Source organism: Papilio xuthus, unplaced genomic scaffold (genome assembly GCF_000836235.2).
Source record: "Papilio xuthus unplaced genomic scaffold, Pxut_1.1 DF826945.1, whole genome shotgun sequence".
Lineage (NCBI taxonomy): Eukaryota > Metazoa > Arthropoda > Insecta > Lepidoptera > Papilionidae > Papilio > Papilio xuthus.
The window spans coordinates 7,825,430-7,848,170 of NW_013531704.1; the positions used below are offsets into that span (position 1 = coordinate 7,825,430).

The 22,741-nt window shown below is 33.5% G+C and overlaps 4 protein-coding genes across 5 annotated transcripts in view; 3 read left to right on the forward strand and 1 right to left on the reverse strand.

The window, feature by feature from the left end:
* Positions 1 to 5,539, forward strand: part of wake (ankyrin repeat and fibronectin type III domain containing protein wide awake) — a 97,736-nt gene extending 92,197 nt beyond the window's left edge. The window contains exons 13-19 of the mRNA XM_013316455.1: positions 6 to 155; positions 550 to 682; positions 1,401 to 1,536; positions 2,126 to 2,328; positions 2,727 to 2,872; positions 3,017 to 4,547; positions 4,821 to 5,539. Coding sequence (XP_013171909.1) covers positions 6 to 155; positions 550 to 682; positions 1,401 to 1,536; positions 2,126 to 2,328; positions 2,727 to 2,872; positions 3,017 to 4,547; positions 4,821 to 5,156 — 2,635 coding nt within the window. The 3' untranslated portion in view covers positions 5,157 to 5,539. The remainder of the gene's footprint in view (positions 1 to 5; positions 156 to 549; positions 683 to 1,400; positions 1,537 to 2,125; positions 2,329 to 2,726; positions 2,873 to 3,016; positions 4,548 to 4,820) is intronic.
* A 2,065-nt stretch (positions 5,540 to 7,604) lies between these two features.
* On the forward strand, positions 7,605 to 15,287 carry Hsdl2 (Hydroxysteroid dehydrogenase like 2). 2 transcript variants are annotated; one of them, XM_013317189.1, is made up of 12 exons: positions 7,605 to 7,796; positions 7,865 to 8,028; positions 8,310 to 8,401; positions 8,650 to 8,771; positions 9,640 to 9,726; positions 10,588 to 10,706; positions 11,173 to 11,269; positions 11,615 to 11,709; positions 11,956 to 12,080; positions 14,134 to 14,239; positions 14,710 to 14,838; positions 15,091 to 15,287. In XM_013317189.1, exons 1-12 carry the CDS (start codon positions 7,774 to 7,776, stop codon positions 15,201 to 15,203), a joined length of 1,272 nt encoding a protein of 423 aa, XP_013172643.1. In that variant the 5' UTR covers positions 7,605 to 7,773; the 3' UTR covers positions 15,204 to 15,287. The 2 variants fall into 2 exon arrangements, with proteins under 2 accessions (XP_013172643.1, XP_013172644.1); XM_013317190.1 differs by lacking the exon at positions 11,956 to 12,080 and adding an exon at positions 13,136 to 13,206.
* A 1,410-nt stretch (positions 15,288 to 16,697) lies between these two features.
* The window catches only part of Adsl (adenylosuccinate lyase), a 28,611-nt gene continuing 22,567 nt past the window's right edge, over positions 16,698 to 22,741 (forward strand). Inside the window, 1 exon segment of the mRNA NM_001312696.1 lies at positions 16,698 to 16,925. Within this exon segment, the coding sequence (NP_001299625.1) occupies positions 16,758 to 16,925 (168 nt within the window). The 5' untranslated portion in view covers positions 16,698 to 16,757.
* Ssk (smooth septate junction protein snakeskin) overlaps positions 18,050 to 22,741 on the reverse strand; it is a 25,196-nt gene continuing 20,504 nt past the window's right edge. The window contains exons 7-9 of the mRNA XM_013316684.1: positions 22,532 to 22,637; positions 20,824 to 20,955; positions 18,050 to 19,404 (exon numbers count right to left, since the gene is read on the reverse strand). Of these exons, the coding sequence (XP_013172138.1) occupies positions 19,259 to 19,404; positions 20,824 to 20,955; positions 22,532 to 22,637 (384 nt within the window). The 3' untranslated portion in view covers positions 18,050 to 19,258. The remainder of the gene's footprint in view (positions 19,405 to 20,823; positions 20,956 to 22,531; positions 22,638 to 22,741) is intronic.

A 22,741-nucleotide genomic window follows, 5' to 3' on the forward strand; every position in this document is an offset into this window, starting at 1 on the left:
GCTAGCGGGGGCGCGGCGGAGGCGCTGGAGGCACTCGCCAGCGCGGCGGCCGGCGCACGCCAGCGCCCCGCACCGCCGCGACTGCCGCGCAAGAAGACTGCCACCATACGACAGCTCTTCACTGCTGCCAGCAAGTTCCAGAAGAATCTAAGAAGGTGAGACCATCAAACATCAACTCATTTTCTACACAATTTTATGTTTTAATAGCATATGACAGTGGATTTTTACAGTGTAATTGAGTAATTTGTACAGTCAGCTACATGAATATGTTACCATTTATACATCTTTGGTTTCAAAAAATACATAAGTGCGTCTTTCATCATCGTTGGAAGTATAAGAACTTACGTACGTACTTATATAATTTTCTCAAGCTAAGTAAATATATACATATTGCAGCTGACTGTACAACACGAAACGGAATTTATGTTATATTTAAAATTACGAATATAACAAGAATACCAATTCAAAAAAATTATAATTTAATTGTTTCTCCTTTTGCTGTAGCATACCAACTGTTTGGTTTTTACTAAATCTGTGTTCTCGTTGCAGAGGAGTATACTTGTCGTGTATAGTGTACCACGAGGACAAGGTGCTGGTGACGAGCGAGGAGTTCCTGCCTGTCATAGAAGTGGATGAGACGTACCCTGCCTGCATCTACACTGACTTCCATTGGCTTATGAAGGTACTGGAAATATGGAGATGCAAAAGAATGTAGTCTTTGATAGCAAGTTAGATAGATATTAAACATATTCTGGTACTAAATCTTACTTCTTACTAATATTATAAATGCGAACGTTTAGATTGATGGATGGATGGATGTTAGAAGGTATCTTTACAATGCCTCAACGAATTTTGATGAAATTTGGCACATATGTAAAACATAGCCTGGAAAAACATATATACTACTTGTTAAGTTTTTTTAAATCCGTGCGGACGAAGTCGCAAGCTACAGCTAGTAGTACAATAACAAGGTAATTTTACCGTCCAATTAACTTGTATCAGCGTGCATCATAATTAATTTATCGTAATTACTTCAAAGGAAAATCTTATCTCTTGATACAACATGTAATTTTAAAGGTTAAAGTTAAAATTAGTTTTTTTTTTACGTTTTTTTTTCATAAATTTACACCCATATTACGCATATCCTATTTTACAACTGATAGATGGATAGGTCAGTGCTTGGATAAGTTTTATCTGATTCCGAGTTAAAAGCGCCGGTTTATGTTCCTTACATCTATTGTTAGTTCCAGTTCTCACCACCACTCCCGATCGCAACCGACAGCGCCAAAATGGAGAAAATCAATTAGGCACAAAATAATACAGCTTATAGCCTATCTATTTAGTAGAGGTGTCTTTGACTCTATCTATACGTTATTGAACATAGTGTTTGATGTTGGCAGGTGTCATGTTCATGGGACGAGGTGAAGTCTCTGCGGGCGGACATGGAGAAGCACACCTCCTCCTCCGTGCACTTCCGCCTCAAGCTGCTCACCGCCGCCGCGCAGATGCAGTCCGCGCTCGGCATACAGGACCTAGGTAACTGTCAGCTCATGTCTCACTTATTGATGACCTGCAGATCAATATTTACATGTGTTTAGCAAATAAGTTCAATTTGTAACTGCTTAGAGTTATGATTTGTGTTTTAATCCGCGAATTGCGAGTCATCTAGCTCGCTACTCCTCGACTTACCTAGTTCTATAACTAGGTAAGTCGAGGAGTAGCGAGCTAGATGACTCGCAATACTATTATTGCGATGATCCGTGAGTTGCCAATTATGTTGTTGAACCGCAGCTTAACGACTTTAGTTTATGCGAGCTAAAGTTTTGAACCGGTTCAAAGGTGATTTGCACACGTCTATAATTACCTAATAGATAACAATCACAAAGGTAACATGGCCTCAGGTAATAAACGAGTTAGAAGGACAATCCACATGATGAATAGTTTTTATTGAGAAATTAATAAAAATAAAATCTGTCAGTTACTACGACTATTTTCCCTTGAATATCATTATAACCGATTTGGGAATATATCAATAGAGGATCTGCAAAGGTTTCGCCATTTTGGCGAATTTAAAAGGACGTTTGCTGTTCGGTATTTTATAAAATATAAATGTGTATATGATCAGGTCAGGTGTACCACAAGCCGCTGCGCGACGCGCACGGCACGGTGGTGGTGTCGTGCGTGTGCGCGGCGCGCTCCAGCAAGGTGTCCGCGCTCAACTCGCGCTGGGCCCCGCTCGCCAAGCTGCGCCGCCGCGTCCTCAGCGAGGACAACACCATGGCCGACCTCCTCATGGCCTCCGTGCACGACCAGATCGCCTACCACCAGGTACTTACACCTGCCCTTCACAAATTTGGCACCCTCATTCATCTAATATACTTTTGTAGCAATAACGCAGATCCATCTTCACGATATCAGCTAATTTTTTTAGTAAAAATTAGTCATTTTTTTTATTTGTTCACATACCTGCAGTAACCGAGCTGATGCGTGTGTCGATTGGTTTATCTAGTCTGTTTTTATAATATAAGAGTTTATTGATTGAGCCATTACTACATCTTCGAGTCTGTTCCATACCGCGACTAGTCTATTTGCCAAGAAATGCTACATTGGGTTTCTTTTGGCTGAATTCCCCCAAAGCTTCAAGGTTCGCTAAGTTACTTAACAATCCAAGCTAAAGTTTATGCTTCTATCTCGGAAATCGAATGCCAATATACTTTCGTTTCCAGGTGTCTCGTGTGCAGCTGCCCCGCGGCCTGTACCTGGGCTACCTGAAGCTGCAGTCTTCAGTGGAAGTGGTAAGGATCGTGGCTCCCGCGCGCACACCCAACGTGCCCCCGCACACCAGGATCAGGGACAACCCACATGTTTCAGCGTAAGTCTTCTCAAATATCAAATAAACCTTACCAGCTAGCTAGTACTGCTATTCATCATGTTTTTTTTAATGCCTGGTGGACAAAAGCTAGTGCTTTTAATATATGTCGATGAAGAAATAACATTATGCATATTTTATTTTCAGCGAGGAGTGGGACTATCTGTTGGCGCAGTCCGGTAAAACGACAACAGAAGACCAGCAGACGATAAACAACCTCGCGATAAACGCCGACGAGAAGCCGTCAGAATCTCAGGAGATGTTCCTCGACCAAATATCCTGCGCGTCCAGGAGACTGTTCAAAGAGATGGACATACCCATTGAAACCGTCAACACCCACCGAATCTACGACCTCGAGGTCATAGAGTTAAACAATGACGTCAGTTTCATCATGGTCTGCCCTCCAGCTGAGCAGGCCTGCTCCGTGCCCGGACAGAAGGAAATACTCCTCCAGAAAGGCGATCTACTCAGTCTGCCGATACAAGCGTTCGAAATGATACATCTACAAACTTACCACACCAGTATACTAAACAAATACTCCAAGCTGAGCTGCGTCCTCGAGCTGGACGTCGCCCTCGCCGCACATTCACATCGAGAGGCTTTCTCATGTTCCGAATTACAGACCGCTAAGGAGAGGTTAACTAAACTAGAAGATTTACAGAACAATCTCAATATAGTATGGAAAGCGGAACGATGGCTTATGGACTTGATCGGCTTCGCGAGAGACAAAGATAAAACCGGCTCCAGCTCTGGAATACTCCTCAAATACATCCTAGAAAGAAACCCCACCGAGGGCTGCGTCACCGAAACGGACACAAAAGATAAAGATGTAAATCTAAAAGTGGACCTCCTCCAGATACCCTCCAGGGATGGAAAAATAACCAAAACCTCACCAGGGAGGGGATCCTGGCCCGGTCCAGCGGGAAACGGAAACCACGCCCACCTACATCCAGAATTTAGCAAATCGGAGCAACAGCTGAGCCTATCCCCGCGACAAACATCAGTTTCAACCCTCAACTTGAGTACGTCTCAATTTCTAAATCCCGATTCTAAATACTCAAGGAAAGGTAGCGGCGACTCACAATTCACTCAATCTAGTCTTATGAGTAACAATTACTTGAGCAGTAACTCACAATTCGATATCAAATCATCAGGTTCTCATACCAGTATCGGCAGCAATCGTCTGCCGCCGTCTAAGAGTGAAGATACACTCGTCTTGCAAAATGAAAACGTCGACCCTAAACCTAGACCACATAGCATGAGTAATGCAAGCGCTTCAACAACATCTAGTCCATTGTTGACTGTTAAGAATTACTATCCCGGTAGTATGATAAGTGTTCGTACGATGAAAGGGAACGTGTCAGAATCCGTACAGAGTTTGTCCAGCGATTCTGAGAGTCAAAGCTCACCTTTATCCGTTCCGTTAAAACTCCGTCCCTCACCAAATCGGACGTTTAATGTCATCGCGTCAAAGAGTATGAATAACGTTAAATCTGACATCGACTTCACCGATACTGGACAGGATGTATGTCACAAAACTAACCTCTGCATCAAACGACAGCCATTGCTGGAGACGCAGGAAGACGTGGAGTGCAATAACAAAGTTCCTAAGACTGAGAGAGACGAAGATATGAAGCCTCGCGAACAACGAACACCCGACCAACCGGGAATACTACAGGTATGTTGTTGAATGCCCGGTTTACATTATTCCAGTCCAGCGATAATAATATCACAAAGCTGGGTTACGACTATACAAATTTAAAACCATACTGAAACCGGTTAAGAGCATTCCTGGTTGTTTTTACAGTTCCCTAGTTTTAATCCAGCACCGATTTTGATCACTGGACTGGAATCATGTAAACGGGATATATCTAGTAACTAATATGATTTTCATTATGTTTTTTTAAACTGACCAATTAAAATTTAATTTCTTTTATAATTTTATTTCCAGGTATTCGCAGCATACGAGACAGGCCTAGCTGCGGGCACGTCACTGAAGCTCCACGTGACACCACGCACCTCAGCACGAGAGGTCATCGACCTCGTCGTCAAACAACTCAACATGGCCGCCGTGCTGAAGGGCAAAGCGGGTCCTGTGTACGGCCCTGAGAGGTTGCAGGACTTCTGTCTCGTGGCCGTCATCGGGGCCCGTGAGAGATGCCTCAGAGACGACTTTAGACCTTTACAGCTACAGAACCCCTGGAGGAAGGGCCGATTGTACGTCAGACTTAAACACGACGTGCTCGCTGCTTTACAGCATTCCGCCAAACAACCAGCTTTTATATAATACTAGGAACAATATTATTGTAAAAACGAATATTTAAATCATCCAAAGATAAAACATCCACATGTTTGTGAATGAATTATTAACACTTCTAAATACATTTAGTAAATATTAAAAAGTGACGAAATTCAAATATTTTAACACATTCAATGCCGGCGACTTGCTTGAGTGGCATGATTAGTATTAAGACCGATAACTAGCGTTTAAATTGTAATTTGACCGTATTTTTATATATCCTCTAATCCTCTAAGTATTAATAAAAAAAAAACATTATGTTATATAAAATGCTTCGAAATTGTCAGTTACGGGTACTCGGTATCGCATTTCTTTATTTCAATCGGCTAAAAACACTTTTAAATGCATTTTTAAACCATAAAAACTGGTAAACGTCAATATTTTGTCTATTTTCCTTGAAAACTATAATTATATAAATGAAAATAGTATTATTTTTATTTTGGTGCCAATTTTTTTTAATTCATAAATGCTTTAAATAGATAAGTTAAAAATATAGATGTTTGTAATAATTATGGTGCTTTTCGCTGTATAGTGACTTGCTGAAAACATTTTTGGTTAGTTTTTGTGCGCTTTAGTAACATCATGTATGACATTTGTTAGTGTACTTTAACCCCTGTAGGAGGCGCTGCACTAATTTTCATACAAATTTTGTCAACGACCTGACGGAAACATTCTCACAAATATTCGTGCTAGGCCCTCTGTTCAAATATAGACTAGAATATCTTGGAAACACATTACCTAATATATTTTTATTTTTTGAAAGATTTAAGCAACGATTAAAAAAATGTTTTATACCTTTTGGTCATTTCAAAACCATGAAATTAAAACTAGCCGATTTAACAAGTAATCGATTCCTAACAAAATATTTAAAGAATTAATTATTAAAATAATAGGAAGATAAAGTACCGACGAGATTTCGTCGACAGATAAGAATAAGAGGGAGTGAGATAGATATAGCTGTGCTTTGCATTCATATTAGGTCGTGTTCACATGTGTAATAATACGTTTTATATTTAATAAAGAGAACGATGTTAAAAACCTTAATGTGAAAGTGCCTGATTTGAAAATAAGGCCACCATTACCTCTATGGTATAGAGAAGACCTCGGATTTGATAAAAGTGATCGCAATTCGTTTGGATTGGTATATATACCTTATATAACTTATTATATTTTCTTACAATGAAATTTCGCCAATGCTCAGAGCGCTTAAATTTACATAATAATTAAGTCTTTAATTTAAACGTTCTTATAAAATTTAAAAAAAAACTCGAGATAAATGTATAAAATCAAACTAAATAAACCCAGCTCAAACTATGAGTTTATAATTATAATAGATTTTTATATTAAATGAAATAACGAAATGTAATCCTTATGAATTTTATTTGTTAATCGTTTTTAATAATTATTTTAATATATGTGTGTGTAAACATTATTATATGAATATGAAAATAAAAAATATTTTAGCATGATTTTAGAAAATCAAAGATTTATATTAGAAATTACTAGGCTTATGTGAAATCGTTGTAATAAATACTCTTAAATAGATCTAATAAATCCAGTCAACACCATTGTATATTATATGTATGTAAGAGTAGAAGCATTGTACAAATGTCTACAGTAAATAAGATTTATGTGGGGAAATAGAATTTTTTGACTATGATTCGAGCCATAACTAGCAAATGTTGCTATTATTGTAATAAAGCCTAATATGTCTTATGATGTTTATGTAATGAAATTTGTAGAAATAATAAATTTAGATTATTTTAATATTCATCCACCCTTATTTGCGGTGTGTACTAGAGAATAGAAAGAATGAAGTGATGCACAAAATATAAATGTATTTCAATCGATACATCGTTTTATTTACCCTGTACGTTTATAGCCAAAGGTTAGGATTAGTACAAATTCTACTGGTTATTTTGGGCAGGGAGGGTTTTATTATAAGATGGTTTTCATAACTTAGAACAGAAAACAACAGTAATTTTTAATAAAAGAAGTTGAATAAAGATCGACCACAAGAATAAAAAAAAATTACTTCTCTGTGTCCATCTAAACATAACTGACCTTATCCATATCTAGCAACACCAATGAAAAAAAGATTCAAAATACTAGAAATGTTCGCACTGTGTGCTTTATATTTGATGATCTGAATTCCAACGGATTGTAAAACAGCGCTTCGTTTCCACTGATTGTCGATCCAGTACAATTTTCATGCAAAGCAAAGTGCGTAAAATTAATAATTTACTTATTTAGAATACATTCATTTTTTAATTACAAACATATTTTCAGTTCAATCCACAATGTATACGTGTTCTGGATCATTAACGGATAGGAAGACTTTAAATCGATACAAAAATCGGATGGATAGGATCATAAAATCGAATCGAACGTCCCTAAAATAGAAGTTTTAACTTGACAGTTGATAGCTTGACAGATAACCACCAACACCAAATCACAGAATTCAGAATTCAATGTTCATGAACTCTGTGAAAGTGAAACACGGTTACACAGTTATAGAAATCGCATGAATAAATTAGTTCTTCAAATTATTTATTTTGACTGTTACAATTATTAATCTTTTATCTTCATTTTATAATTGTTAAATATGAGTTTAGTCGCGAATACTGGGTATGTTTTCTTAATTTGTTTGTGATAAAACTAAAGTTTCTATGGTTTACGATTGTTCTTGTGTTTAGAAAATTAGCTGGTCGTACCCTGTTTATAACGGGTGCTTCTCGCGGCATTGGTAAAGCGATCGCATTGAAAGCAGCTAAGGATGGAGCGAATGTTGTTATTGCCGCCAAAACAGCTGAACCGCATCCAAAGTTACCTGGCACCATTTACACCGCTGCAGAAGAGAGTAAGTTGTTAAGGATGGATAAACCAAATTTCGAAGTTAATTTCAATTATCTTCGTGGCCCTTTCGTTTTAAAACCTTACGTGATTGGTGTTAATTGCATACGTGGACTTTGAACTTTATACGGCGTATCGACTTCGACCTTTGATGTTTTGATCGCTGATATTATCAAACCGGAAATAACATTAATTACGTTAAAAATGGCTTACTTATGCCGGTATTTTACACATGTCCAGAGATTTTGTGAGAAAACCAGATCTAAAGGTTTAACTCTTATATTTTAGTTGAAGCACTTGGAGGAAAGGCATTGCCATGCATTGTGGATGTGAGGGAGGAAAAACAAGTGCAAGCAGCTATTGATGAAGCAGTGAAAAAGGTACTTGTTATATTTACACTTAATTAGGAGCTAGATTATTTTTTCTTTTTATTATCTTTTTTAAATATCATGGCCACTTCTAGTGCACATAATAAACCAAACTTATAAGTGTATCAGCTGCACTTAACTTCTTAACAGATGTAGAAAAAACTGTTGTGTTCATAAAACACATTCAATATAAATCTGTAATCTCCACCTTAGTGTTTTATGTATGTTAGTGTTTAATTTGTAATTTAAATATATTTTAGTTTGGTGGTATTGACATTCTGGTCAACAATGCATCAGCCATTTCACTGACAGGCACTGCGCAGACTGACATGAAGAGATATGACCTCATGCATAACATTAACACAAGGGGTACTTTCTTAGCGTAAGTATTATTAACTATTTTGTTATTCCAAGAACCCATTGAAAAATATGAATCAAGAGAATTTGATAGCCCACTGTTGCATGTTACTTTAATGATTGATGAAATTTTTTTTGAAGTAGTATATGTAACTATGCAGTACTGTTGACGCCCATAACTCCATCTGTACGGAATTAATTAGTAGCTTTTGTGCTCTTGATGACTGTGTTCTACATCTATTCCTATTTCAACAAGATCCATGCAGCCTTTATGGAAATACCTTAAAATAATCAACCAACCATCCACAGATCTAAATATTTACATTTATAATATTAGTAATCTTACTAAGATATAAGTTATGTGATTAACTTTATTGTAAATTCTAATAATTTTTATCAAGCTGGACCTAATAAGATTAAGTTCCAACATCCAAGTTCCAATGTTTTATAAATAATCTATTGATAACATAATAAGATAATATAACTTTTATATAACAGTTATATCTTAATTTGTCCAACCATATCAGTTTATATACCAAATTATATAAGAAAATAAAAAGCATTGACTATATTTTATACTTGTTAAATATCAAACATTTTCATCTACATGTTATAATAGAGATTTAGAATGGCTTTCTGAGTCCAAAATCTCCGCTTAAAACATATTGTCATCACTGTAATAAAATATTAAATGTTTTAAACGGAAATTTTGATCTCAGAAATCCACAGTTAGGCTGATAAATTTCAAAATCTGATAGTCGAAAAATGTCAAAAGATCCTTGTTGTACTGTTTTACATTGTCTGACAGAATTAACAACTATGTCAGCATCTCTTACCGGCCCAGATCACTTGTATATATTTAAATAATATCAATGTAAACTTGTTTATTACAGATCCAAATTATGCCTGCCGTTATTGAAGAACAGCAATCATGCTCACATTTTAAATCTATCACCTCCGTTAAATATGAGCCCGTATTGGTAAGTACTTTTATCATTAAAACATAATAGTAGAATAAAGTGAATTACAAGTGATAAATGTATTTCTATAGAAGGAAAAATTATCAAAGAAAAGCTTTTTTTTTCTGTATATACTGTAAGGAAAGATGGCAATCAAGGAAGCGGCTACCTGGATTTGCTGAAATAGCAAACCAACACATGCCCATCAACATGCAAGTGCAGATGTGTTGCATACCTTTAATTAAAATAGGAGAGGACACACAGAAAGCATATTTCTTCTTCTTTGTTCTCTCCATGGCCAAATTCACTTCCTTTTTCCTTAAAAGGGTGGGTAGGGAGCGAGGACAAAATTATTCGTTTCGCAAACTCATCAGATGAATAAAGGAATTACTTCCACTTCATGCATGTCTTCTGTGTGGTTGTAGTGTTTCAACAGGAGAGCTAGCTTTATGCAATCAACAGATATTGTTGTTCTAGACTGTAATAGTAAAGTTATCATCATCAGCTCACATTAAGTCCCTATTGTGGGGCTCAGAGCCAACCCTAAGTAAAGGGTCTCAGGCCATAAAAATGTGCTAGTTGTTATTTGGCTCAGGAGTCATGCCCTTGACTTGGAATCTGCAGGTCCTGGGTTGGAATCCCGCCATGTACCAATGTGTTATTCGATTTCCGATTTACATATGTACATTTATCCGAGAAGAAATTCAAAGATATGTGTGTAGTCAACCAATCTGCACTTGGCCAGCGTGGTTGACTATGGCCTAGTCACCTCTAACTTAGAATAGGTTCCGAGCCCCTCGGTGGGGATGTATAGTGAGCTGATGATGAGTTGCTATTACTATGTTTTCATTATTAATATATTATTTAAATGATGTCTTCTAGGTTTTCAATTCATGTTGCATACACAATGGCTAAGTATGGCATGTCTATGTGTGTGTTAGGAATGAGTGAAGAATTCAAACCTTTTAACATCGGAGTCAATGCACTTTGGCCTAAAACTGGTATGTATTATACTAGCTGTCGCCCACGACTCAGTCTGCGCGTAATTAAGAAAACTTAATTCTTCTAGAATATGTTCTATATGTATACAAAATTTTAGTGAGATCCGTTCAGCCGTTCTGGAGATACGTTCAAACGAACATCCTTATAATATTGGCATTTATAATATTAGTAAGATAAAAATTTACATATATGCAACACATTTTTATTATATACTAGCCGTCGCCCGCGACTCCGTCAGCATGGATATATAAAAAAACTTAATATATAGATAAGTTAAATAAAAGGAAGCTCTTCAAGGCAAAATTCTAAAAAAAATGAATAAATAGTATCCCATGTCCGTCTCCTGGCTCTAAGCTACCTCACCAATTTTCAGCCATATCGGTAAAGCCGTTCTTGAGTTATAGTGTAACTAGCACCACTTTCTTTTATATATATATATATAGATTTATATGTTATATTTTTTAGCCATAGCAACAGCTGCTATTGAAATGTTGACTGGGGATACATCGACAAGTCGCAAACCTGAAATAGTTTCCGATGCAGCTTATATCATGCTGTCACAGTAAGTTGAATTATGGACTTTCTAATTCGTAGTGTGTATGAGTGAGAAAGCGAATAAATGAGCGAGATAGTTGCTGAAATATTTTTGCTTTTAAATATTATAAGGTGGCAAATGAACTGGCCATTTGAATTCGCCAAAATGGCGAAACAACAGATATCCGCAATTGCCTACCTTTAATCGACGGAGTAGATGCACAGAACGAGAATATTTTGCCTTATTATGAGACCCCCTCCTCTGTCCTCGTTAAAAGAAAAGGGTGACCGGACCGGAGGGTCCACCGGACTGGAAATATTATTCATCTTTCTACATTTCCCTTAATTTAATTTCTTATCTTGTCTTATTCAGGGATCCAAAGAAGTACACAGGCCACTTTGCTATTGATGAAGATGTAGTCAAAGAGAATGGCATCAAAGACTTGACACCATACGCTTGTGATCCAAGTTAGTATAAAACTCCATACATTTTACGTTACTATTTTAAGACTTTATTAGTAAGAATCATTTGGCGCGAATGGCGCGCTTACGTTACGAAGTCAAGTGTCAGAATTATTAGTGAGGGGACATAAACATTGATATTTTAATAAGACTAGTGTTGTGCCAGTACACCGGCACAGTATCAGATTTTCTTCCCAACACTATGTAGACTAAACTAGTTCAGAATAATTAAAAATTGCCTAATAACTATAGAGAATGTGGATAATCTACTTCTGGACGGGTTCCTGGACGACCCCGCGGCGATCGGCCACCATCGTCATGTCACCACTGCCTCTATCAGACGATACCATACCTCCACTGTCAATTATAGCGAGAAGGTTGGCATTTTATAACAATTGTTGTTATTTATATGTGTTATTTTGTCCATAAAACTAAATGTACAATAATAATACATTACAAGACCCCCTAAATCCTTAGGCACCCCCAAAATTTTAGCGGTGTTTAAGGCTTTGGGGGCGTTTTATGTTTGAAATTGTATGGAGAAAATAACACAACTTTAGTATTTGTTGCCAGTGGCGGCGTATTATGATAACTAGACCCCTAGTATTGTATGTATAATTATGACCCCATAATTGTTATGAGGTCCTTACCCTTAAATGCTTGATAGTTAATAAAATCAGCAATTGTCTCTGGTCTAATGACTTGTCTTGTTTTCATCCCCTATTCCAGGATAATACCCCTTATAGCTTGGGGGTCAGACTATGACCCCCCACCCTATGCCGCCACTGAGTCTTGCCAACAGTATAATCAATATTGGAACGGGAAGTATTTGTTGAAAAGATATGGCGATAAAATTATTGATAAAATCTTGTAATAAATAAAAAATGATTAAAGTTAAGCGGATGGAAAAATTATATTTAAGTTAATTAAAATAAACTATTTTTTAATATATTCTGGAAATAGAACAAGTGGTCTTTGATGTAAGAACAACATAGTATATAAACATTTTGATAATAATTTATATATTTTGTTACATAGTGGTTATGTTATTTCGTACATAAATCTATATATTATAGGTAAATAATATACATGAACATTTTTAGGTGACTACGGATTTTTTTAAGATTTAATTGCAAAGAATGGTACAGTAAAATCGAAACCTAAAGTCCTTGATATTGTTACATTATATCTAGGAACAGCAAAATAACTGTTGAAATAGCTTTAAAAAGCTGATCTGTATTAACAGAGTAAAAATATAAATGTCATTCATATGAGAATTTAATTTTTTTTTTGTAAGAAAAAAATTAAAAATGTTTTTTTTTTACATTTTTCAAAAAAAATATATTTTTTTTTAATCCTGGCACATTTCAGTTGAAATTAAATTCAAAATTATTAAAGCATAGTTCAAAATTGGCAATGTATTTGTTTGCAGGTAATGTAGTTAATCTGATGCCAGACTTCTTTTTGGAAGTGCCCGGAGAGAGTGTACAGCAAGTGAAAAAGGTGTGATTTGAAAAATAAACTCGATATCAATGACCACTTATTCTTAGTTTTTTTTACACTTATTCTTATTCTTAGTTATTTATGTTTTCTTTTTGTTTATTCGATTAAGTTTTTTTGGTGGCAGTTTCTTTGGTATACAAATAGTGATGGAATATATTTAAATTTTTTAAAGTAAATTGTGAATTTATTTTTAAAAAAAATTTTTTTTTTCGAAATTTTAAATGAAAAAATAATTCTTGCTTCTAGTTATTTTGCATGTTGATATTTTTTTATTACGTAGTTAATTAATGCATGAAATTTTATTACAATTAAATTGATTTAAATCTCTATAAAACATATTCTTGAATACTTCTTGAGGTGCCTCTCCGACTAGCGAAGGTTGGCGATCAGTTCTCCATATTTTCCCTTATCACTTGCGAGGCGAAAAAGTAAAGTAAGTTTGAATACTTAAGTAATTATTCAATAATATATATTTTTTATAGAGATTTAAATCAGTAACGTTAAATACACAATAACTTACAGATTATGGAATGAGTACTTATAAAAGAAAATAATAAAAAAAAACATTAATTGTTGGTTTCTAAGAACAAAGTCCGCGTTTAAAACATTGTTAACTCTGTTTTATCAAAAATTATTACATGATATTTTTTACACATGTATCTTAGAAACCAGTGATATTTGAAATAAAACTCCTATTCAAGTTAAATAGTATATTTACGATTACTAATCTTATTTAATTACGATAAGATTGCATTAACTCTTATCAATTTAGATATGAAAATGTAATTTTTCTTCCGCAATACCAATCTTGTTTAAAAAATGTTTTTTTTTTGTCGAACATCATCAAATACTTTCCTAAAAAATTTTAAAATATTTTTTTTTACACGTAATTATTTTAGTCTCGTTCGTAATACAAATGTTTTCCAGAGTGAACCTGAAGCTCAGATACCGACATTATTCGGTTCCATCAGCAAAGTGATAACACCGGAATTGGTGAAGAAAACTCAAGCTGTTTATCAATTTAATGTTAAAGGTAAGATTAGGGAGATTGGAAATTAACTGTCAAGTTCAACAATCAATTCGAAAATTATACCTTTGTAAGAGGAGTAAAAACAATTTCGTACGAAATCTGCTTTATAGTTAAAAAGCTGATCATATAATTATCTCTCAGATCAAATTCTAAAGCCAAAAAAAAACATTTCTAAATTTTTTATAGTTATAAGTGGATCTTTAATACAATATATGAATAACTAGCTATTGCACGCTACTCCGTCCGCGCTGAATTAAAAATAATAAGTAACCCATGTGTTCTTCCAGACTATGTTCTACATCTATGCCAAATTTCAGCTAGATCCATGCAGTTATTCTGTAGATACGTTTAAACAAACATCCATCCAAACATTTATTATATTAGTAAGATATTTAGTAGATCTTTTAATTGTCTCAATTACATACGTTTTTATACAAGTGTTGTTAGTGTAAACGAAAAAAATTTTTTTTTAGGTAAAGAGGAAGGCGTATGGCATATAGATCTTAAGAATGGTGATGGCGCGTGCGGTCAGGGCGAGCCAAAGAACCCACCGGATGCCACTCTTACTATGGACAGCACTAATTTTGCTGAAATGTTTGCGGGTTTGTATTTTTTACTATTTATCTAATCAATGCCAGTGTTATTTAAAACTGATTTTTCAAACTTTTTATCAAAACCCCCCAATTTTATTTGTAGCCATTTTAACCCCCATTTCAGAGACCCCTGTGGGGTCTATTTAGCGTTTTAAGTCAAAAAATTTCATAATTAGAACTAGATTTTAGGCTGGAAATATTTTAGGTTTATTATAGTTGTTTTTTCATTATTTCTAACAATAATTGTATTTATATTTGCAGGTAAATTAAAACCAACCACCGCATTCATGATGGGCAAACTAAAAATCAGCGGAGATCTACAAAAAGCTATGAAGCTTGAGAAAATGATGAAATCATTGAAGAATAAGGTTTAAATGTGTTTGAATTGTACATTTATTTTTAAATAGTGCAATACAGAACATATTTTATAGATGTCCAGTATTTTATATGCAAAAAGTTTTATTAATGGTCTAACATAATAAATGGCCATAGAAGAATATAGAAGACAATAAAAAAATGAGAATATTCTAAAATATTTTTTATATCAAATAAAAGACTGCCAGTATGAAAAATGTGTAAAACAAAGATATATTATTTGTCAAATGTTTAAAAAAAAATTGTGGACAAGAATTTTTTTTCTTATTTATCCTAACTTATAATTCTATTTTCGTGTTCTTTCTAATTATACTTAAAAAAATTATCTACTTTTTCATATTTATGCCTATTTTCATCTTGAACTGTGCTATAAAATATTTAATTTTATACTTTTTAAGACAAATCAAATAACAGTTATAAGAAGGTGGTATATTTGTATGCATTACTATACTTATTTTTATGAATACTCTATAAATGTGTTTTAAAGGCCAGACTCTATGCAATGTTGTGTAAATAAATAAATTCTTACATATAAAATCTTTTTTCTTAAAATAAATTACATTAATTTATCATACAAAAATGTAAGATTAGATAAGCCTTTATCCCTTAACAGTTCATCTTTTTTTATTTGTAATTTTACCTTTTTTTTATTTCATAAGGTGGCAAACGAGCTAGCAGCCACCTGAAATCGCTGAAATAGTGAAGTGACCGTTGCCCATAGAGAAACGCAATTGCATATGCGCTGCTTACCTTAAATTGACGGAGGGGAGGATGCACAGAAAGAAACATATCTTCCCTATCCATGCATCCTCTCATCCGGAAAGTCAAATCAATGAGAGAAACTTCATAACTGATGTAATAAAATGATTTAATATAGATAAATCAATAGTGTTTACTACCAATTTAACTAAGCACATTGCATCATTATCATATCACAGAGGACGCTATCAAGAATTACTATATAATGCTTGAGTACATATGTATTTCTAAAAGTTGTAACTATTCGAGGTGACTTAATTGAATCTTTATCTCGCATAGATTTCAATTTAAAGTATCCCAAAGAATTTAGATTTATTTTTATAGCGTATTGAATAAGAAAAAAATTATAAGTTTCATCATAGTCTGATAACCTTTTTATCAGAACTTGTTACCGGCCCTGACCTACCTTGACCTCTAGGGCTGCCAGCTAGTGAATGTCATTGTTCCCAACAGTCATATAACATGTAAAGTCAACTGAAAGTTTTTAATTCACACACTTATTCAAAGTAACCACACTTTGTTTTTATCTCTTTTTAAGTTAATTTGTAGTAACAATTCTATATTTTGACAAAAAGAGGAAAAAGTCTAAGCTTGAAAAATGAATCAAGTTTATTTGTGAATAAGATTTAGCTAAATTCTTCTTCACATTTTGTGTAGAATTTTATTTACTGACAACCCCGTGCAATTTGTTGTCACTTGTCAATCTCATATCAGATGTTATAAACAACCTCTTATACTTGTTAGTTGTTCATTTAGTTTTGTTATCTTGTGTTTAAAAGTTTAATTAAGTGAAAATGTTTTCAATCGACGCTCCAGTTGAGTTACAAAACTCTGAATTTTGCAATTACCGGTCACCGCTTAGCACTCGATATGCTTCGAAAGAAATGCAATATAATTTTAGTGATCAAAAGAAATTCTCAACTTGGCGAAAGTTATGGATCTATCTGGCGAAAGCTGAAAAGGTAAGAACTGTTTTGTCAACTTTCCTTTATTGTGTTTTTTGTAGTAACCTCAAATGTTCATGTAACAAAAAGTTTGAGGTTAGTGTCAGACATACTTACGTGTTTGTTATTAAGCAATATTATTCTAACATTCCTTCTATAGCTATGTTATTATTTACATTAGAGGTATCATCTCTTATACTAGGAGAAAATGAGTACATAGCAATTAATATAAGGATAATTTCCATAAAATTCTTTTAATATGTATAATGATTTATTACGAAATTGTCACATTAACATTAAGTCAGTCAATTCAAGCAAGATGTAAAAAACAAAGGCGAATATGAAGGTGACATGTAAGATTTCACGCCTATATTATTTATTCACATGTGTGTTTATCACATTTTTCCCTCCATTTTATCCGATTAGATGTCTCCTACCATCATCCTTATCATGTTCCCTTATTTATATTGACCTGCGACCCATTCGAAACGGGGCTATGTTGGTTACGAAATATAAAAACCACAATCATATATTGTTTACGAATAAAATCTTACAGCCCAGTAGTTATAGGGGGAATCTTGATCCCTCGAGTATTAAGTTGAAATAAAACTCAATTATACTGTTTTTATTTAATAATACCAAAGATTACACGTTTGCATATGTACATAAGTTATATTTATCATATTATATGTGTGTATGTGCAAAATAAATATACATAATATTACGTATAGCTTGACGCGGGTACCTTTTCCCTTATAATTATTGCAAATAACATAAGGTAACATTAGCGCCGGATTACATTTTTTATATTTAATTATTAATTAATAATAACGTTTAAACTATTTAATAAAACTGGCGTTAACCTAAAAACGTAAAAAAAATATTGATTCATAAAAAAATAATAAATTGGTCTGATTATTATTTTCTATTCATGCGTTTTAACATTATTTCTTAAAGTAAGTTATATAGAAAATTAACGATTAACTTATTACTAAAATTGATTATACGTAAATATGATGATGACAAATATCCTACCAAATCCTACCAATGTTATATAAATATACTGAAATAAAAAATATACATATTTTTTACCTGTCAGTTTTTAATAGCATTTGTGTCTAAACTCGAATTGGCCTGTAAATTTTTTATCTTGTTATTGTTTGTAATTTAATGGTCGGATGACATAAAAAATAATAATAAAAGAAAAACTTAACTACAAATTGGACGGATACTGATTACTGCTTTGGTTCTCCCTTTAAACATATCTCTTAAAAATTAAAAAAAAGTTTTAGAAAATACTGAAAGGAGAATACAGTAAGTAAAGAAAGACCATAGCAATGAGTATTAAATAATTATAATAAAATGCGTCATTTAATTCAGAATTAGGCGTATGAGATTTCTTGGATCGATACGTAATTGGTCCTAAGGTACATACTCGAATGCCGTGTTATAGTTCGTTCATACAGACCGAGGCACAGCACACGTTTCTGTTGCAAATAAAATTAAGCTTTAAATCATAGAAATAAGGTATAATTTTGCTTTTCATGCCTTTTTTACGATTGTTATTGATATAAAAAATAAACGTTATTTCCAATACTATGCAGACTAATTTTATTTGCGAGACAATCTTAGCCCCAGTTTGTCTGTCCCTTGTTTGTCATCGCGGACTGTTTCTATATCGTCATATCTTAAATCAAAGATTAGAGTATAATTTAGAAACCTGGCCTTTAAATTATGACGTCATTAATAAGAGTATTATGAAGAAAAAACAAAAGACAATAAAACTTCTAGTTCAAGTAAGAAAATGCTTAAATAAATAGGTTTAGTATATAACGGTGGTTTATTTCGTTAATATATAATACCACTAATAAAAAATTGTCATAATTTGACGGAATGTCATAAGTATAGTAAAGAATAATATACAAAAATAGAAAAATTATTGAATTATTAAAAATGTTTACTTAATTTAAACTTAATCATATAATGTAACTTATCTAAGTTATGTACTTACCTTTACTATATATGTTTATACATAAAGCTTGCACTTCCTCGGCCGAAAAAGTTTACAGATTTTACAGAAAAAAACTATTTATTTAGCTGCAACATTGCTACAAAAGTTTCTTTTAGCTACGACAAGAGGACAACGATTGACTTAAACGCTACAAAAATACAAACCTATTCTTATTGTTATACTTATTATAATTACTATTAAATAATAAAATTTGAATTACTTTGGAGTAAATGAAAATGATACATGAATAAAATTAAAAAAAAAATCTTAATCCTATCTTTGATTCTGTAGTTAAATTATAACAAAAATTATATATTAAATCTTAATTTTAATATACTTTCTAATAATCAGCTTCTTTCTTGAAAGTTAAGAAAATATGAACGAGGAAAACAGCGGCATTAATAATAGAGAAAACGCCTGAAGATATCAGTAAATCGTAAGCCTCCTTATTGGGACGGAGATTCGCGTAATAAGATCTGTGCCAATCTGAAATTTAAAAAAATAAAATGTTAGTATTATGCCAAATACGCTTGGCAAATAACGGCAAACAGCAATCAGCAAACAACAAACAAGTACATATATAGGTGTTTGCCTGTTTGTGTTCGATGTTTGGCAAGTGTTTGATGATTGTGTCTGTTTGTAATAAATAAAAAGGGTTCTGGCTATTAAAAAAATAAAGGGATAAAACATTCACGTTAACCGACTGTCAAACTGTAAACATATTGCCATCCCTCTCGTTTTCTTTGGAAAATAATGAGATAGTTATATAACTTTTGTATAGGCATTTTTACACCTTTTTTCATGCCCAGTTTACATTATTGGATCCAGCGTTGAATTATAATTAAATAAAAGTATATGTGAGTTCTGTTGATTGTTGGGATATTTCCAGTGGTCCAGCACTGGTTTTCATTGAATTGGAATAATGTAAACCAGTAATGTTTACCAGTCAATTTTTTTCGTGTGCTCTATGTTGATTAAACATGATATTGTAAAACCAGTTTGACTTATCCAATCTAATTGAAGAAACTTGCTTTCCCTGTACTTACGAAATAAGTTATAACCGTTTGTTATTTAATCTGTGAATTCCTAATGCGTTAATAACCGGTTGTAACAGGTTATTCACACTCGTAACGTCAATTTTGGCGGGAAAATGATAGAAACGAAAGTATTGGAAATTCGCAGCCTTAACTTACCATTTTAATAATTTAATTCGTATTTAATTTAAAGCAATTAATAAAACTTATATGTGTACAAAAACAAGGATATAAAGAGTATTTAAATTTCTTGAAAAACAGATAAAAAACCTTTATCAATGGGAATTGTCTTTCCGCTCTATTTAGTAATTTAAAAGGGCAAAGTTTACCTTCTAGTTGTATTAGTGTAATTCAGTTTATTGTGTAATTCAAACACTTTTTTTAAACTTACTGGACTGGTAAAGGACGTTTCAATTCGTTTGACTGAAAGATTACTTCCACGTCGACAAAGAAGTTTCAATATAGATTCAAAAAAGTCTGGCCGGTAAAAACATGCCATAAATAGGCGTAGTTTTTAAATTTAAAAAGATATTTATGATACAGCTCATATATACGTTTTGAAGGAGGTCAATGTTTTAGTTACTTCCCTATTGGAATAGTTAAATCGCAATTAATATTTCGGTGCTCATATGACTCCCAAGGTTAGAACAAATGTTTTCGTGACCATATTCATAATCTTTATACAACCACATACATACAAATTACATAATAAAGACGAAAACAAAGATATAAACAGTTGGCAAATGATTAAACACGTTAAAGTAAATTAAACACCTAAGAAGGGACAGAATTTAGATATGACAGCTAATAAAGATGTAGGGTAGAGTAGCTCTATCGTTTAAAAACTTAAAAAAAAAAACAATTAACTTACCATAGAATATAACAGCTGCAGCAGCAGTAAACATGATGAAGCCCATTATTGAGAAGCCAATGGACGTTCTCCAGCCGGCAGACTCGCCCAACAGACGTGCGATGATCAGAACCCCAGTGATGATGATGTAGCCTGTACACAAAAATTTGTTTACTTAATGCGTTCATGTATAAATGCTTTCAGATATCATGTCGGTTCGTAGCTTCCGATTCGTTGCACACACGTAGGGCATTGCGCAGCGCGGCGATGACCTTGAGCCGCCAAGATATTTGAAAATAATTATAGATACTTTTAATATTCTACGTTAAATTTATATGGCCCCTTGTGCAGAAGTGAAAAGTTCAATAACTACATAGGCGTGTTACACAATTACTAAAACTGCCTCCTTGTCATTGCGATGTCGTCAAACTGAACGTCAAGTACAGTGTGAAAAAGTTTTTATCCTTGTTTCCTTGAATTAATACAAGGAAAGTTACGAAACAAAGTGTAGCACTGTAATTTGCGCAAGGAAGTAGCTATAATTACGACCACCAGTTGTACTTTCCCAAGTTTTCACACGAGGAAAACGATTTTCCGTTGGTTTGATTTCTAAGATGTTGCGTTCGTAAATTTTTAAAAAGATATTATTTTAGTAAACAATTTATTTAATAACAATATTGTATTATTACAAGATTCTTAAAACATCTAATTCATTGAAAATGCTTGGTCATTTTTGTCCAAATTTGAAGACGAACGACCGTCAACTGTTTCAGCGTATCAGGAGATACACTTAATTAGGACGCAATTAACAAAAACAAATGAAACTTGGTGTACCAAATGTTTAACAATGAGTCATTATTACAAAAAAAAAAATGTACTTTGATGTTGACTTGGCACGTCTGGCAAAACAGTACTCTTGTTCTTTACGTGCCAATTCTGTGATGTACGTAATTTATAATATAGAATTTAGAAGAATTATCGTGGGTTTCTGACAACTAAAACTCTTTATAAAATATATCGCCGTCCCTGTCATTATCTTTAACAACTCAGAGATAGCATTAAGTTTTAAACGGAGATTGACGGGATGCTTTTTAAATAAGATATCGGATCAAATATTTTATACTGGCAACTTAACTACGATTAACATTTACGAAGAGATCTGTCTTTTTAATCTGTTACAACATTTGTCGGTAACAAGTCAAGCGTGAATTAGTACCATCGACAAATAATTGCCCGTAAATTGAATGATTAGAAAATAATCTGTCGTAACAATTGGGTCATGGTCTATCTTAGTCAACATCCAGAGACAAATTTCATCATCATCAGCTCACTATACGTCCCCACTGAGGGACTCGGAGCCTACCCTAAGTTAAGTGTGATTAGGCCATAGTCAACCACGCTGGCCATGTGACAAGTGGCCAAGAGACAAATTTATTAAGTGTTTTGTAAAACCTATTTCGTATAGTCCCAAAAAAAAGTTTATTGGATACTTATTAAAATTTGCCGATTAAGTAAATAAATATTTCTAGTAAAATATCAAGCCCATCCATGTCTCATCAATTTAACATTTATGGTATGAAAATAAAATGCTAAATAGTCACCCCTAATTTAGGGTTGGCTCCGAACCCCTCAGTGGGGACATATAGTGAGCTGATGATGATGAAATGCTAAATATTGGTCTGCAAATTAAGCGATGATACAACGTTCTTTATATAGTTTTGACACTTACTTGAATAAGATGAAAAGATGAGAGCGATATGTCTATGGTCAGATTGAACGACTTGTGGCGAGTACAGAGCACCCACAATCAAACCGATTGCGATCACAGATAATATCTGAAACAAAACAGTAATTAATTACTTTCATTAATGTTATGTTGAGTCAAGTAAAAATTAACAAATTAACCATTATTGTGGAAAGATTTCTTTTATGATGAAAA